Consider the following 16,335-nt stretch of genomic DNA (forward strand, 5'->3'; position numbering starts at 1 on the left):
TACCAACTGCATTTCGACCACGTAAGGATTTCGGCCTTTTATTGCCAAATAAAAAGGGGTGCCAACGCCCTCCATGTTAGATAGACGAGAAAACAGATTGGCGAACGGACAGATCAACCAAGGGTTGCAAGTAAGTTATATTGAATTCTTATTTTGAATGAATTCTGGTTTTGGAGAATATTTCTAAACGAACGCTGTTGAATATTAAACTGAAAAACAGGAAAGCATTGGGCTAAAGTAGATTTTGAAAAATGGACATAGGATTTCTATTTTTAAATATTTCTTTCTGACTAATAGCTACCCCAATGTTAAAGCAGTCTAAGCAAATTAAAAAGTAAGTCCACCGCAAGTATCACAACTTTTCTTGTAAACATTAAACATTGAACCTCCTCCAATAATACTAAACAGATATTTGCAATAACAGTGTGGTTTATTTTAGCGAGTGCTTCCCCGTGATTAATAAATGAGCATGGCTATGGTCTCTTAAATTAAAATGAAAAATGCCACCGGGCAATAGTAATGACACAGAACTAATTATATTCTTGTTTAAAAGAAGAAAAGAATACACACTTTGTGCTATGGGTACAAGTAAGTCAAAGACAAAACACATTCATTGCGTGCACGCAACATAGAAGAATAAAACTTGGCATTATTAGAGGACATTTAACCAACATGATGCGGGAACAATTAGAAGTTAAGTGGTAGTGCTGAGGTTTCGGATGACAGTGGTATGAACTCCCAAAGTCTACAGTCCTCCTGTTCACAATGTTTTCAAATGATTCCTCTTTAAAACACATTTGATTCAAATGATCAGCTCATCAGCAAGCTCATGATAATGATCTGGATCATTTCAATCTGGTGTGTTGCAGGAGGGCCACATATCTAACGTAAATAATTGTCACAAAGATTTGCCAATGTATTTCCCTTTGTTTCCCAGATACACCGAGGCAATGAGTTTGAGAAATGCAAAGGAGCCGCCAAAAGGTAAGGTTTCGTGCCTGTCATTTTCTTAATAGCAATGTCCGCAAGCAAAAAAGCAATGTCAAGTTGAACAGTTCAAAGACTCTGGTTGTCCTAATTTCAACACATTTTTCCAATGAAGTTACTTTCAAAAAAACACATTCCATGTTTTATGGCAGTGATTGCCACAGCTCACCTGTTTTTCCGAATTTGTTCCGGTGACGTTCGCAAGGCGACCCCGTGGGCACTCTGACATCAATTTCATTCAACAGCAGGTGCCAGTACAGGGAAAAATTGGCAGCCCCCTAAGAATAAAAACGGGTGGATTATTTTGATTAAATCTTGTTCCACAATGACAAAAAAACACCAAAGAAAAAGCAAAATTGAAACGTCACAAGATTTGCTGATGCCTGTATTGGAATCAGAATCTCATAATTGTTGTGTGATGAGAAATTGGTCTTGATATATTTATATCAGATAACACAACAGATGTTTTCGTCCAATGCCTTTATGATCAATACATTTGAATATGAATATGTTTGATGAGACCTCATTAAAAAAGACACAAGCATGACCCCTTGTTCTTATTCGCTCATTCTATGCTGTCTCATCCCCAAGGATGAAAATTCAACTACTATATTTCACAAACCTGCAGACAGGAAATTTGACTCCAGATGCCTGCATTAGTGTCTCAGCATGACTTGGATATCAGTTCGATACAGCCAACTAATTCTCATGGCTCCTCGAGCCCAGTGCAAGTCCAAATCAAAAGAATAGCGTTTGGTATGCAGAACTAAACAAACGGCCGCCGTCCTGACAGACTTTGGATTAGTGTGAATCAGCGCTCGAGGAACACGCTTACCCCAAGTCCTGCCTGCATTCCAATGATAGAAGTGCACCGCAGCAGCTCCAAACCCCTGGAGAGATGACGCATTGAATATTCAACGCGTACAGGAGTCAAGCCGCTGCTGGGGAGAAATAAATAAATAAAATTTGTGATGATGAGCGTGTAATCTTGCAGAAACTTTCAATGCTAATGGTAAAATAATAAGACAACCTTGGGATGTGCGCGTTAATGTGTGACTTCAGAGGCAGAGCAGGAGGCTGTGATTCTCTTTGAAGTTCACTTTGGAGCTGTGTCTTCACATTGTCAAAGCAATTTTGCTCATTTTGTGCTTTTGAATGGAGGAAACCCTTTTCTCCCGTCAATCTGCATTGCACACACACCCACGCACACCCACACCCAGCGAGTCATTATTTGCATTACCACCTGACTTCCGCCGCTGACAATTGAAAGTGGCTTTGCAAAGTAAAGGAGCATGCATTTGCACTAGTTTGCTGATCGTAAATTGCATGTATGCAAGTTATATGTCTTTGAAAGTCCAACTTTGCCGTGGCAACAATCAAGTTTGTCAAATCCCATTAAAAAAGTGCAATATCATCTGTGCACCCGCTATAGTCTATTTCTTCTTCTTCAATAATATTGTGGCAATGGAATTAAGTGGAAGAATTAAACACATCCAACTGTTTTCATCATCATCATCCATCTAGGCTCCAATTTATATGTGATGGATTGTTTACATTTTCGCTGAAAACACTCTTATTTCTGGGTTTTCTATGCTAGGATACTCTCTAGGATTGAACTTGACTGTTTGCATTGACATCATCATTGCATTGCATCTACACGGGTGGCATTTTATGAAAACAAGACAACATGCGTTTTCTCATTAAGTGCATTAAAAATAATAAAAACAAAATTGAGATTGGCATGCTGGCTTTGCCCTTGAGAAGCTTTGCAGTTTCTCATGTGCAAAATTAATTGCCCAATCCTGGCCTGGACAGTTAACAAAGATTTATGGCAACAATTGACTCTTTAAGCGATAAATTTGCCTTATGTTATTCTTATAAAAATAGGTCATAAACTGTTAAAAGAAAGAACAATAAACCTTTAACTCTGTCAGTTACAAGCACTGGAAAACAAACAAATCACATTTTATTAATTCCACATTCAAATGGCTAACATATTATATATGATCTATTTGATATAAATGGATTTATTAATAATCATTGGCAAAGTTCAGATCCCCATAAGTGGTTATGAGTCACCCTGTAGTATGATGCTCTCCCTCATATGGCAACAGATGGTGTTTATTTCTTTCAACACCTACTGTATGAAGCTTCTGTTGAGTCATCTTCATACAGCTCAGAAAAGAGTCAAATGCCTCAAATCTGTCTGACATCTCCATTCAACGTAAACACGTCTCAGTCGTTTTGAGCCGGCTGCAAGATTATGAATGCTAAAAATCATTATTTTTCTCGGGATCCAGAAATACTATTCAATACACCGGTTCATAAATATTGTGTAAGTATAATTTAAGTATAATTTAATCATACAAACAAACACACCGGGTTACTTACCCAGCTCATTCAGTCACTTACTAAATTATATAAGTTTAGTTCACATGTTTTGGACAAGGGTTCGGTAGAATCATTATGCAGTGTTGACAAGATGAGAAAGGAAAGGACCCCATCTTGTGTATTTACCATAGAAGTGCAATAAGTGATGAAACCTAAATGTGTTGCTTGGACTGCTATTGACAGAGTTTTGTATCATGGATTTGATGACTACATTGCTTTATAGAATCAAATTATTTCTTTTGATTGAACTACTCTAGTAATGATAAACTACTTTGTAGTTTTCCTAATCTTGCAATATAATATACGTACCTATGTATACTGTTTTACAACCATCATCTACCATCATTAAACTTCTGCAAAATCTTCTTTGTCTGTCAGTGGCGATCACAAGGAGGTCCAGGGTTCACGGTGTCATGATTACTCAGGTGGTGCAGCAAGTTCCAGCAGGAAAATCCACACCTGACTTTATCCGAAAGCCCATGGCCATGACTATCAATGAAGGTAATAAAAACAAGCCTTTTCAATGTTCGTCACATTCTGTCCTTTTTTTATTTTGATTCTATTTATTTTATTCCCGAGGGAGAAGAGCTTTTTTCAAAGCAACCGTGAGTGGTGAGCCGACACCGAGCGTCAGGTGGGGACGAAACAAGGGGGATGTCAATGACGCAGACAAGTACAAGATTAAACATGAAGAAAAATCCAATGAACACATCCTCGAGGTGAGAAATAAAAACTCAGACCCAACAACCTACACAAAATATGGCTTTGTATTCAAAAGGCACATATTTACATTCATAATGGTAAATAGTCTATACCAATGACACATTGTGCACACAGATACCACAAGCAAAACCAGAACTTGCTGATACATACAAATGCTTTGCCACCAATGAATATGGAACAGCTGTTTGCTCCGCCACCCTTATTGTCATTAAAGGTGAGACACAGACTATACTTTACAGAATTGACAAAAGATTAAAAGAGCCTTGCCTATTCAAGTTGGGAGACAAATGTCAATACTCAAATTTATGATTGATATTGCCACAAATGTGGTTTTGGCATTTGTAGATTTTACTTATCAGTGGTTATCTTTCAGCAAAAGACGATGAGCCACAGGATTTCAGAAAGATGCTCAAGAAAACGTAGGTTTGAAACAAAGATTAATTGTAAGCAGTTTGCCGTAACCAACGGTAAGCGAAATATTTTTCTTCAGCGTTGTCGTCACCAAGAAAAAACAACTGCCTCCAAAAGAGGGAGAACTGGACCCCAAACTCATGGAAGTGCTCCTCACGGCACCAAAGAAAGACTATCAAAGAATATGCTTGGACTTTGGAGTTACAGATTTCCGCTGGTTGCTGAAACGACTGAATCAATTGAAAAAGGAAAGAGCAGATGAACAGGCGAAGGTACCGCATTCAAAAAATACTGACAATGTCTATTTTCAACCAATTCAAAACATGTTCCTTCCTCTCAAGGTTGTCGAAAATGTCGGCAATGTGAGACAAATTGAAATGAAGCCTAGCGGAAAGGCAGAATTCAGCCTTGACATGACTTTGCTGGATCCTAACAGCAAGATTTATCTTTACAAGGTCAGTTCTGATTGTCGGCACTTCTGATGTTACTGAACTTGTTAATGCCTGATCTCTTTTGCTTGACAAGGATGGGAACAGGGTCCCATATGGGAACAATGGAAACTCCAAGCACAGCCTGCAGAAACGTGGAAACACATATTGCTTCACCATCAAAGATCCCCAACCAGAAGACGCTGGCTTGTATCAGGTTGATGTTGGAGAGACAACCGTTCTAACGACTGACTTCCAAGGTATGCACTTCCCATTAGAGAGATTTACGTATCAGTGTAACATTATTATGCATCTCCTGTGCTTCCCCAGTGCCTGCAGTGAGCTTTGCAGACAAGATTAATAATACGAAGGCTTTGGAAAACAAAGATGCCTCTTTTCGATGCGTCTTGTCAACACCGCTCAACAGAATAACATGGTCAACGTCAGATTCATCACTTGAACACGGCGACAAATATGAGATCAACGTCTCGGAAGACAAACTGATTCATACGCTCACGATTAAAAACTGTGAAAAGGCTGACAACGGAACATATTATGCTATTGCTGGCACTGCGTCATGCAAAGCATCTCTTGTGGTGGAAGGTGGGTCATTTGCATCTACAAGTACAGTACATATAATATTTACAACATGCCATCACTGATTCTGATCAAATTGGGACATCTCTAATACATCAAATGAATATTTACCATTTATCTTTGTTTGTTTTTTTAATTTAGCCGATCCAAATGCCCATAAAGGTCTAAAGAAATCGAAGGATCAGCATGAGCTGGCTAAATTGGAGATAGAGGACACAAAGGAAAAGGATAGACAAAATGAGTCAAGCAGGAAGATCGGCGCTGGAGTAGGTGATGATTCTAGTGGAAAGAGTGATATAACCAAGAATGATAGGTCCAATGACAGCCATGGCTGGAAAACTGATGGTGAAGGGAAGAGTGAGAACAATAACAACCTCCTGGGAGGCAGAGATGAAAGCCTGAAGGTTGATGCAGGCAAGGAGCGTGTACAAGCAGGCCTAACAGTGTCTGATGTGGCACAAGGTAGGCCCAAAGATATTTTTTTCAATAACAATCCAATCCACCAAAGTCTGGTGGTTTATAGATGACTGTACATTTTCTTTTCATTGGTTCTTTTCCAGATCAAGGTGTTCAGTTTGTCAGTGGCCTGTCAGATACTACAGCTGTTACAGGTGGACGGGCAGAGTTATTTTGTAAATTAAGCACAGACAACGCTAAGGGAAGGTGGTACAAAAATGGGAAGCTGGTGAGTAATATCTTCCAGCAACATTGTCGTCAATTAGTTGATACTTGTAAGGATTGAGGGTAATCAATTTTCATCTGACCAGCTCACCGATGATGATGGGGTCAAAATTATTCAAGATGGAGCTCATCACAAATTGATAATTGATTGCTGTAACAAAGAGGATGGAGCTGTGTATTGGTTCGAGTCAGATGGACGTAAATCAGAAGCGACATTGAATATTCAAGGTTAGAATTAAAAGTAAAACATGTTTTGTCTTGGTTTTGATCTTTTAAAACAACACCTTTCCCCTTCTCCCTAAAGATCCACCAAAGGTTGATGCTAGTGCTCTTGTCAAATTTGCAAAGCCAGTGGTGGTAAAAGCGGGCGAGACTGCTGAATGGAAGCTTCAATTCTCGGGTGGAGAGCCGATGAAGATTCAGTGGAGCAAGGACGATGATGAGCTTTTGCCTGCCCTTAATATGAGGATTGAAAAATCAGCCACATCGAGCAAATTACGCCTTGCAAAATGTCAAAGGAAAGACAGTGGCGAGATCAAAATTAAAATAAAGAATGAATTTGGTACCACGGAAGCAATTTCCAAACTTATAGTCCTGGGTGAGTCAAAGGAACCGATGTTACGGTAAGGTGAGGCATTTGGTAGCGCAATAATGATTCCATCCACAGACAAACCTACACCACCGCAAGGACCCGTGGAAATTCTGGAGAGTGCTCTGACGTCTGTTGAATTCAAATGGAAACCACCAAAGGATGACGGCGGATGTCCAATCACAAACTACATCATAGAACGGCAGCAAGTTGGACGTAATAAATGGTCCAGTCTGGGACAGATCGATGGCAACAGTACAGTTTACAGAGACTCTGATGTCGAACCCGGAAAGAGATACTGCTATCGGATCAGAGCCAAAAACTCAGAGGGTGTTAGTGACTGCCTGCAGACAGAAGCCATAGCCGCCGGAGTATTACGTAAGACTTCAATATGAGCCTTGGCCACCTTTCTGATCAGTTAAAACTCCAAAAAGCTTTTGTCACAGGTTATCCGGGAGCGCCTTCGGCACCCAAAGTGGTCCGTGCCTGTAAGGACTGCATTAGTTTGGCTTGGAGTGCTCCATGCAACACCGGAGGAACCAAAATAGTGGGCTTTAATTTGGAAAAAAGGAAGAAAGGCACTAACAACTGGAGCCTTGTAAACCAAGAAGGACCAATAAAGGGTATGGAACTCATCTCATGAGCTGCAATGAGCCAAAAGTAAAAAAAATCTCATTCCCTAGACTCCAAGTATGAGGTGAAAGACGTCTGTGAGGGAGTGGCATATGAATTCAGGGTGTCGGCAATCAACCTATCGGGTCCCGGGGATCCAAGCAATCCATCCGACACCGTAATTGCAAGAGATCCCATGAGTATGCCTGTGCCATCCAGAATCCTCCATGTGACCTTAGCACATTGTTTAAAGTCTTCTTACCCTCCATTACTTTTATTGAAGGACCCCCAGGCAAAGTCACGGACCTCAGAGTAACATCCAGTGACTACGTAACCTTGTCGCTGGCTTGGACCAAGCCCAAAGAAGTGAAAGGGTTGCAGGATGAAGCCCAAGGGTATTATGTGGAAATAAGACCCGTAGCAAGTTCAGATTGGAGCCGATGCAACGCCGTCCCAATTACGACCACCACCTACACTGTACGTGGCTTAAAGGCCATGGCTGCCTACTGGGTGAGAGTCGTTGCTACCAATTACGGAGGTGATGGAGAACCTCGAGGCTTTGACAATCACATCATTGCCATGCCCCCTCCTGGTAAGAATCCATTTGAAGGATGACTTTGGCTTCCTATGAATGTCTGCTGACAGTTGAGAGAAAGTCAGGAGAACCACAAATGAATGAATGGCTTTCTGCTGACATCAGACATGAATACATGAAGACATTATTACAGTCATAGCTTCTAATGTAATTTACAATGCAATTTTCCGTAATGTAAACATTTTCCTAAAATGGTTCAGCCCTGATCAATGGCAACATTGAGTCAAGAGGGTGACAAAGTGCAGTGTCTTGAATAACATTTTGACAACATGACACACAGGGGATAAAGCCAAATTTCATTTCGTTCCAGCTGTGTTTTATGTTTACACACCGATACACCCTGCCTTTGCGTTTGTGAATTGAAATTGCTGAATACAAAACAAGTGCTACTTCTGCTCTGTGGCTCAATCGATTCAATCACAGTGGGCCAGAAATGAGGTCCAAAGGATTATGCCGTTTGAATAAAAAAAATGACAATATTCATCTACTATGTAGCAAGTTTATGTGAAGAACAACATCATTTGAACTGACATGAAACATATTTTCATTTTCACCCCTAAAGTATGGCCAAAGTTCAAAGATCGCAATTTGAAAGACTTTGTGGTCGTGAGAGCAGGAAACACCGTTCGCCTCAACATCCCATTTGAGGTAATATAAAAAAACCCAATAATAATCGCTGTGAATTTTTAATATCAAGTGGATTTTAAGAAGTATTTGTCCAACAGGCATCACCCTTTCCAGAGGTCTCCTGGTTGAAAGATGGTGCTTTAGTCCCCAAGCATGTAACCGTCACCAACTCTGATAAAGCTTCTCAAATGTTGATCCCGACATCCGAGCGCTCCGATTCTGGAGTCTACACCGTTATCGTCAAGAATCTCGTTGGCCAAGAGAGCTTCAACGTGGAAATTAGGGTAACAGGTAAATGTCAGCATGACTGACCAACAAAATAAACAGTGTATAAGAAAATCTGTATTTGTTTTCCCTTCATCAATATTTTAGATGATCCCAAGCCTCCAGGTCCTGTGGAGCTGTATCAGAACGTCCCAGGAACCGTCACTGTGTCCTGGGCGCCCTCTCCAGACGAGACAAAGGACGACAGGCTGCACTATGTCATATCCAAGCGGGACTCCTTCAAGCCCACTTGGAGGACAGTGGCAGAAAACCTCTTCAACAACAAGTTTACCGTTGTGGATATTGTGCCTGGACGCCAGTATCACTTCAGGGTGTATGCAAAAAATGACATGGGCCTATCAGCACCATCTGTTTCACCTGCGTTTGAAATTAAGAAGGATAGAGGTAATAATATATTGCATCTTTATATATATCATCTTTTAAGGGCCAGGCTGCAACATAAAGCTTGATTGCAAGTCATTTATCAGCATGGTAGAGGTGTAACGATTAGTAATCACAAATTATTTTTGATGATCAATTTGAATTAAGAATTGACAGGCGTATTTTGTCTTTGCGCTACAGAGAGGTTCAAGGTGAATGTTCCACCGAGAAAATCTGTGGACCTATCGTCAGCCCCGTCATTCATCACCCCACTGAGGCGCCATATTCCTCCAGAAGGCTACGAGTGTCACATGAGCTGTGCAGTCAAGGGTGACCCGGCCCCCCGCGTGGCATGGTACCATGACGACGTGGACCTGAGCGTCAATAGCAACTACTACATCACCAACGTGTGTGGTGTCTGTTCCCTGCTTATACTGAGGGTGGGTGCCAACGACGGCGGTGAATACAAAGTTGTTGTTGAGAACCATCTGGGGTTAGCAGAGTCCTCCATGATGCTGAAAGTCAGAGGTAAATAGCATGCTTTTTTACGTACGGTACATTGGCTTACACGTTTTTGGCATATGGGTCAATTCAGGTATAATCTGGGTCACACAATGAATTAAACTCGCAACTCTTGGCATCACTACTGCACAGCATGGAAAACGAAAACTTGGAGTGAAAGGTCAAGAAGTATATAACATAGTTAACATTTAAGCAGTCTTGTCCGATTTTTTGTAGCGGGTGTAACCCCCCAAGTATAATATGATGAAATATTGTGTGGAATTTAATTGAAACTATCTGCTTTCTGTGTATTTGTTTACAGAGAAAAGGACATGGACGATGGAAGCTACAACAGAATACCTGTAGCAATGTTGTCGTCAAGTCTGCATACGGAACAATGGCCCACTATTTTATTGCTGTATTAACTGATTAAAGTGTTTGTTCATTGGACATTGCTACTCCTCACTCAATCTTGCACCTGCCCACTTCAGACTAGGTTAGGGGCGACAAATAATAATTGAGAGGGGCTGCCTGCACTGGTGGCCCCCGAAAGCTTTGCAGAGACAACGGCATTCTTGTTCACAATATTATCATGTACACACTGGCAAGAGATGCAATTTCTTGTGATTTGGCGAACTACTGCTGAATCATGCTTGTAAATGTGCTGAAAAACACAAGTATGCAGTTCTTAAACCAGGCAGAAATGTTTGGTTTTACATAAAGCTCAGCTACTTGACCCATCCATTTATTTTTTTGTTGCCTGAGTAAAAGTAAAATCCCCCTCCTCCACCCGAACAGTTGGATTCTTTGTTTCTTTCCTGATGCAATGGCCACATTTACAAGTGAACGTCTCAGACCACTCAACACATGCGATTCATCAGATTTACAAATGAAGATGTGCCACTTGTAGTCAACAGATTGTTACATTGGAAAATTCAGCTCATTATGATCATATCCTAGGCCTCAACAACTCGTCCTCTCATCCTGTAAAAATCCTATCCTATATCTCAACAATTCATTTCACCATCTCAGACCTGTCAGATGCACGCTGCTCAGACACAGGCCCGCCCACTCCAATGTCCCACCTCTGCTACTCTTCAGTTTCAATAGCTCCCCATCATTTAAGCATCTAATGAACCCCCTCACCATCAAAGGATAAATCCTGGTTAAATGGGGTATTTGCCCTCTTCTTTTTCGGGGTTTATTTTTATCGAGTTGCATGCAGAAGCTTTAGGAAGCCAGAAGCATGTCATGCCAACTGTCTCAGAGCAAAGATCATCCACGCGTCAGGAAGTCGCCTTCTGACTCGTCTTCATCTTCATCGTCCTCGGCCAACGAGAGCCTGAGGGTAAGTTGTCGGCTTGGATTTTCTATCACTAACGGACGAATTTGAGTTGAATCAATTCATCACTTTTTATCTGCCTCTGCTGTAATTCATATTAAAATGAAGAGCCTCTTTGTTGGCAACGGGGAAATAAACTGCTGCTGTGTTTCCCAACCCAGATTTAATTTTTCTGCCTGTCACTATACGCTGCGAGCATAGATAGTTGATGTGATCAACAGAGTTGATGAGATAAAGAATTTTGGAGGGCATCAAATAACGATACATGCATTCTAATTAACCTATTTTTGTACAAAATAAACTATTCATGCCATAAAAAACAGAGCAGGTACTATGATCACTCCTGCCTTAGATATTTACGAAGCTGAATCTTTCACATTCAGATGTCTCCAAGACCTAAATCTTGTTGAACATGAACAACCAGAAATGTTAAATTTGGGGAATGTGGAAATGTTAATAGAATAGTTAAAAGGTAAGAGAAGATTGAGTGAGAGAGACAAGAAGCCCTTGGATCCGCTTATGGGAACTCAGTCGCGGTATTTATGGATGTTTATCTTTCCCGCTCTTCCTGCGGGAAACTCACATTTTCCACTGGGGAATAAGCGCTCAGGAGTCAAGTTGTCCCAATGGGACCGAGTGAGGACAGATCACAACACTTAGGTTCTTTTCAATCAGACTGTTTATACGTGATATCCCTTCCATTTAAACCAGAGGCTCCGCTGAGTGCATCTGCTGTCTGCCCAAGCTCCAGAATTCTCGTAAATGTCTGAGGGAAGATCTAGGAGTGTTTACGCAACCTGGTTTGTATCTTTGTGAGGCCTGTTTGCTCCACGTAAGCGTTGACAGGGTGTCTGTTTGACCTACTTTTTGTCACCATTAAGGGGACTGTTAAAGGGAGGGTTAGGGTTTCTTTTTTGAATTCATTCATGATGAATTCATCTATTCATCCATGTTGGTACACATTCGTTCATTTTCCGAACTGCTTATCCAGCATTTTTCGGGCAATAGGCGCCCTGGACTGGTTGCACGCCAGTTGCAGGGCACCTATAGACGAACAAATAGGTACATTTTCAACTATTATCATTTATTCGTTCATTCGTTCGTTCGTCCGTCACAGAAAGTTCTAAAGTCATCTTCCAGGGGGCTTCAATAATAAACTGTGACGGCCATGGCCTTTTTTGGCTGTGTTTTCTTTAGTTTATTTATGGGTTCGTTGACTCAAGCCTGAGTTCACGTACTGAGCTCGGAATTTTCAAAACTTTGCTTAGAAAAAAAAAAAGGCTCTATTTGAGGTTAACGTAAGTCGTGACGCAAATGCAAATGATTTTATATGATGAATGCTGCAGTAGAGTAAGTCTAGGGTCTTTTGAAAAAGGTACCATGAAGTAAATGCTCATCCTTTCCCTTTTTATTCTTTGAAATAACACTTGCATGTAAATGTCTTTATACTTTTAATCTTACGCACGAGCCCTGATGTACATAAGTTATTTTCATCCAAGCAAATGTTTAACACATTTCTCCTCTATTTCAGCATGAGCGACTATCTAGGTAGGATTTCTTGCTTGTAACTCATGCTAAATCAGGTCAATCCTGCAAGCTCCAGTTATCCAAATAGCTGAGTCTATTCTGTTTTCTAGACTGAACTCATCCGGCATGTCGGACCGCTCCAACGACACGACGGGAAACCATGCTGAGTCGTACTTCTCACGACGGGAGAACAGATTGTCGGCCAGAAAAAAGGCAGAAGAGGAGATGGCGCGGAATGATTACAAAAAGGCACGTGACGCTTTTTTTTTTTTTAATTTGCTTTTAAGTAACTGCTGGAGTTGTCAATGTGTGGTAGACAGGCTATTTCTCTCTGCTGCATGCACCACATGCACAGATCCACAACACAAAGTTTTACTTTGTGATGATGAAATTAATTTTATGAAGTCACCTGAGAACTGTTTTAAAATATGGGGAGAACAAATAAACATATTTTGCAGATGTATGAAAAAGCGCTGGCCACCAATCAAAGGCTCAAGTCTAGACTGGAAACCAGTAAACAGGAATTAGTTGTGATCCAGGAGCAACTGCAAAGAGCTCAGGTAACAGCAATCTACGAAAATACCTCTGGGTTGTAAAATCTGCATTAAAATAGCACAATTCATATTTTTTTCCATTGCAGCAGAAGGAGAGAAAAAGCGAATTGGGTTCCACCATGCTCGAAACAGAGAAAAAGGTAACAGACATAAATTGAACAAGACAGAAAGTGTGTTTTAAAGTTTCGGAATTGTTGGCTTCCATATTATCATCCTCAGATGAATGCATCATGTTTTTATGGGGGCTTTTATTGTCGAGGTCCCGACAAACAAAAAATGATATATTTTAGCATCTGCCTCAAGTTTTATTGAACAATATTAAATTGTGTGCCCATGGCTTTCAAAGAGGACTCTCTCCATATTGGTTTCAAGGAGCCCTTTTGGATGAATTTTAGGATCTCCTATTTTGTCCAAAGGAAGCCCCAATAACCTGGGCAACATGGGCCGAGCATGGCCTCATCAAGGGTGATCTTCATTTCAAAGATTCCCCAAGACAAAATGGGACTTCACCACTGTACGATATGAAAGAAAACTGTACTTTTCTAGTTATTTGTTTGCTCATAGGACAGTCGGAGTCTCACCAAGAAGATATCCGAGATGGAAGAACAAGTAAAGGTATAGTATGTGTCGTCTTGTCTAGCGTTTCCAAAGTATGATTACGGAAATAAGGCCGATCTCTTTAATTGAAAATAGCTAATCTTTTGGGAACAAAGGAAGGAAGGAAGGAAGGAAGGAAGGAAGGAAGGACCCTAGTATCTTGGTCATCTGTCTGACACGGCTTGTCGCCATTGTGCTTCTTGTGGCACTGTGGTGGTGGCGCCCGGTCGGGATCCTCGTCGTCAACATCTGCTAAACAACAACCTCTGTGTTCTTCAGCGAATGAGACCTCAATGCAAACGTGGCAGCTCTGGTCTGAAAATAGGCCCGTGAAACAAAGTAGCACTGTGGGCTTTCCAGGAAGTTTATGTCGTCATGATGATTCGATTTTTTTCCAGAAGTACTTAAACGGGAACAATAAGAAGAAATATTGTCTGTATTATAGCCACTGACTCATTATGCCCACATCCTCATAACACTAGATTTGAAAAAGAAAGCTGGATGTAACATACAGTATCTATACAATGAAGACTTCCTGTTATGTTATAAATGCAAATCTTAAAGCATCTCACCTACTCACTCAGATCCACTTCCTACCTCGGCTGCAAAGAACATCTTGTATGATATTATTGTATTTATTGTCTGCATTATTTCCTGCTCAGGTCAAAGCAGAACTTCATACAGAAAACCAAAGACTGAAGGACGAAAATGGAGCTCTGATTCGCGTCATCACCAAATTATCCAAGTGATTTAATCCAGGATGAATGGAAGAAGGATTAAGTGATTTGGCGAGTGCTCCTTATTTCGTCTCATGAAAACAACACAAGTGATCCGTCTGATTCTGTCTTTTGTTTTTTTCTGGTCAGATGACTAAACCCCAATTCGCGTGCAAAGACACGGCCCACGTGGCATTATTCATCATCCCAGAACATGAACTCCAATGAAATGCATCACCATGGAAACTGTGACCTATGTAGTAGTCCATAATGCAAATGTGATGTCACCAATCTCCTCCTAACCTGCAATTTCAACCTTGTAAAACACATCCAATTCCCCTCCAAAAGTCTTGGAACGTGAAGATGGATTCCTTTTTGTTGTATAGAAAAGACATTTGGGTTGCAGATCAAAGGATTTATATGAAAGAGGCTCAGAAGTCCAGATTTGATTTGATTGTATTCCTATCTAAATGCTAGTGCTCGCATTTGGCTTTGGGTTTCACCTGGGAAAAAACTGAATTTGCTGTTAAGCAAAAAAAAAAAAAAGCCCAGCGAGCTGTCAATGGGAGAAAAGCCAGCCATTTAGAAGATGAGAGAAGAGGGAAAATTCATCAGTGCTATTTCACAAACATTGGGCATAGCCAATACAATTTGGGGGACATAAACACCAAAAGACAACATCCCAAAAAATAAAGGATCTGCAAAACACACAAGCTTATCTGTGACACTTGGTCATTTCATGGCTTGGTCTTACATGGCTGCTTCTAAAATCAGGCTGACTAGTTTTTATTGATGGTACGACTCATAATAGTAGCAGCAACATCAATTCTAAAGACTACGAAAGCATTTTGTCTTGCAGTTCCCAGGAAAAATGGATCTGGATAAGCCTGCAAGCCATTCACTTCAGCAGAATATTGCTTTCAGCATTTCAAAAGCTTTTTCTGGCCTGTAACGCAGCCTCATTTGTTTCTGGGGGTTTTGTTGTTGTTTCAGCTTCAGATTTGTTTTGACAGAGCATCTAGCATCTGCCTCAAGAGTCTTCCTGTTTGCTTAACAACAATTTTAGTAATAAAACAAACAAACCCAAAGTAAAAAAAGAAAGGAAGAAAAAAAAAGCAGCTTGTAATGTATTGCTTCAACAAAGCAATTGACCTTCCTGTTCCAATACTTTAGGAGGGGACTGTACGAGTACAAAAGAAAAAATATTTTTTCTCACGCACAGCACAAGCAGTCTTACTGTATATAGTAGTAGGGGCAGTGTTGCTTCATTGTTATTATTTTTATGAGTCAAGGCCAATGTGAATGCACTTTTATTACCTTATGTAGTATGATCTCAAGCTGCCACCCAGTGACCAAAAATAGAAAAGCATCCTCTATTCCATAATGTTGCAATCGTGTTGCATTTAACTTACAGGATTGCTTGTTTTTATTTACATGATTGTTTGAATCATAAAAAAATATTAAAAAATCTAAAGTCAAACCATCTACTGCCCTGGTTTTTGTTTGTTTAAGTCATTTAAGCCAAATGTCACAAATGGTGGAAAACAGAATAAAATTAAAGTATCCATCATTATAGAAGTCATGGGGCCTGGATGGGCGAAGCCTGAAAAGGCTCACTACCTGTGTCAAAGGTCAAAGGGGTCAGGTGCAGAGTGACCTGGGCGGGGACAGGCGGATCGGTGCTGCGCCGACTGTGATGCGGACGCTGTACCGGTCCATTGTGGTTAAGACTCGCTATGTGTCATGGCCAAATTAACAATGATGATGCATAATGATCATCCATCATTAAGTGATTACTTGAAAATGTAAACA

The 16,335-nt window shown here is 40.7% G+C and overlaps 2 protein-coding genes across 2 annotated transcripts; both read left to right on the forward strand.

Moving 5' to 3' along the window:
- Positions 1-950: 950 nt before the first annotated feature.
- Positions 951-10,243, forward strand: LOC148391335 (immunoglobulin-like and fibronectin type III domain-containing protein 1). The gene is made up of 22 exons (XM_088389647.1): positions 951-984; positions 3,757-3,879; positions 3,958-4,097; positions 4,216-4,315; positions 4,475-4,520; positions 4,592-4,784; positions 4,854-4,967; positions 5,038-5,200; positions 5,271-5,543; positions 5,679-5,999; positions 6,098-6,222; positions 6,305-6,446; positions 6,523-6,816; positions 6,886-7,185; positions 7,254-7,430; positions 7,491-7,619; positions 7,703-8,011; positions 8,577-8,662; positions 8,740-8,932; positions 9,014-9,310; positions 9,488-9,814; positions 10,110-10,243. The coding sequence occupies exons 1-22, from the start codon at positions 951-953 to the stop codon at positions 10,151-10,153; spliced, it is 3,930 nt and encodes a 1,309-aa protein (XP_088245773.1). The 3' UTR covers positions 10,154-10,243.
- A 641-nt stretch (positions 10,244-10,884) lies between these two features.
- On the forward strand, positions 10,885-16,003 carry LOC148391336 (protein phosphatase 1 regulatory subunit 12B-like). Its single transcript, XM_088390224.1, has 7 exons — positions 10,885-11,135; positions 12,661-12,677; positions 12,767-12,905; positions 13,115-13,216; positions 13,297-13,350; positions 13,775-13,825; positions 14,470-16,003. The coding sequence occupies exons 1-7, from the start codon at positions 11,034-11,036 to the stop codon at positions 14,554-14,556; spliced, it is 552 nt and encodes a 183-aa protein (XP_088246350.1). The 5' UTR covers positions 10,885-11,033; the 3' UTR covers positions 14,557-16,003.
- Positions 16,004-16,335: the final 332 nt, after the last annotated feature.

Source organism: Syngnathus floridae, chromosome 11 (assembly GCF_059516105.1).
Source record: "Syngnathus floridae isolate MCC-2025c chromosome 11, RoL_Sflo_1.0, whole genome shotgun sequence".
In the NCBI taxonomy this organism is placed as follows: Eukaryota; Metazoa; Chordata; class Actinopteri; order Syngnathiformes; family Syngnathidae; genus Syngnathus; species Syngnathus floridae.

What these genes read in the sequence shown, in the direction of transcription:
- LOC148391335 (XM_088389647.1), top strand. Translation starts at nt 951, where the DNA reads ATGAGTTTGAGAAATGCAAAGGAGCCGCCAAAAG. An exon ending in TCTAACGACTGACTTCCAAG is followed by an intron (nt 5,201 to 5,270) that starts GTATGCACTTCC and finishes GTGCTTCCCCAG; the next exon opens with TGCCTGCAGTGAGCTTTGCA. An exon ending in AATTGCAAGAGATCCCATGA is followed by an intron (nt 7,620 to 7,702) that starts GTATGCCTGTGC and finishes CTTTTATTGAAG; the next exon opens with GACCCCCAGGCAAAGTCACG.
- LOC148391336 (XM_088390224.1), top strand. Translation starts at nt 11,034, where the DNA reads ATGTCATGCCAACTGTCTCAGAGCAAAGATCATCCACGCGTCAGGAAG. An exon ending in CGCGGAATGATTACAAAAAG is followed by an intron (nt 12,906 to 13,114) that starts GCACGTGACGCT and finishes CATATTTTGCAG; the next exon opens with ATGTATGAAAAAGCGCTGGC. An exon ending in TGCTCGAAACAGAGAAAAAG is followed by an intron (nt 13,351 to 13,774) that starts GTAACAGACATA and finishes GTTTGCTCATAG; the next exon opens with GACAGTCGGAGTCTCACCAA.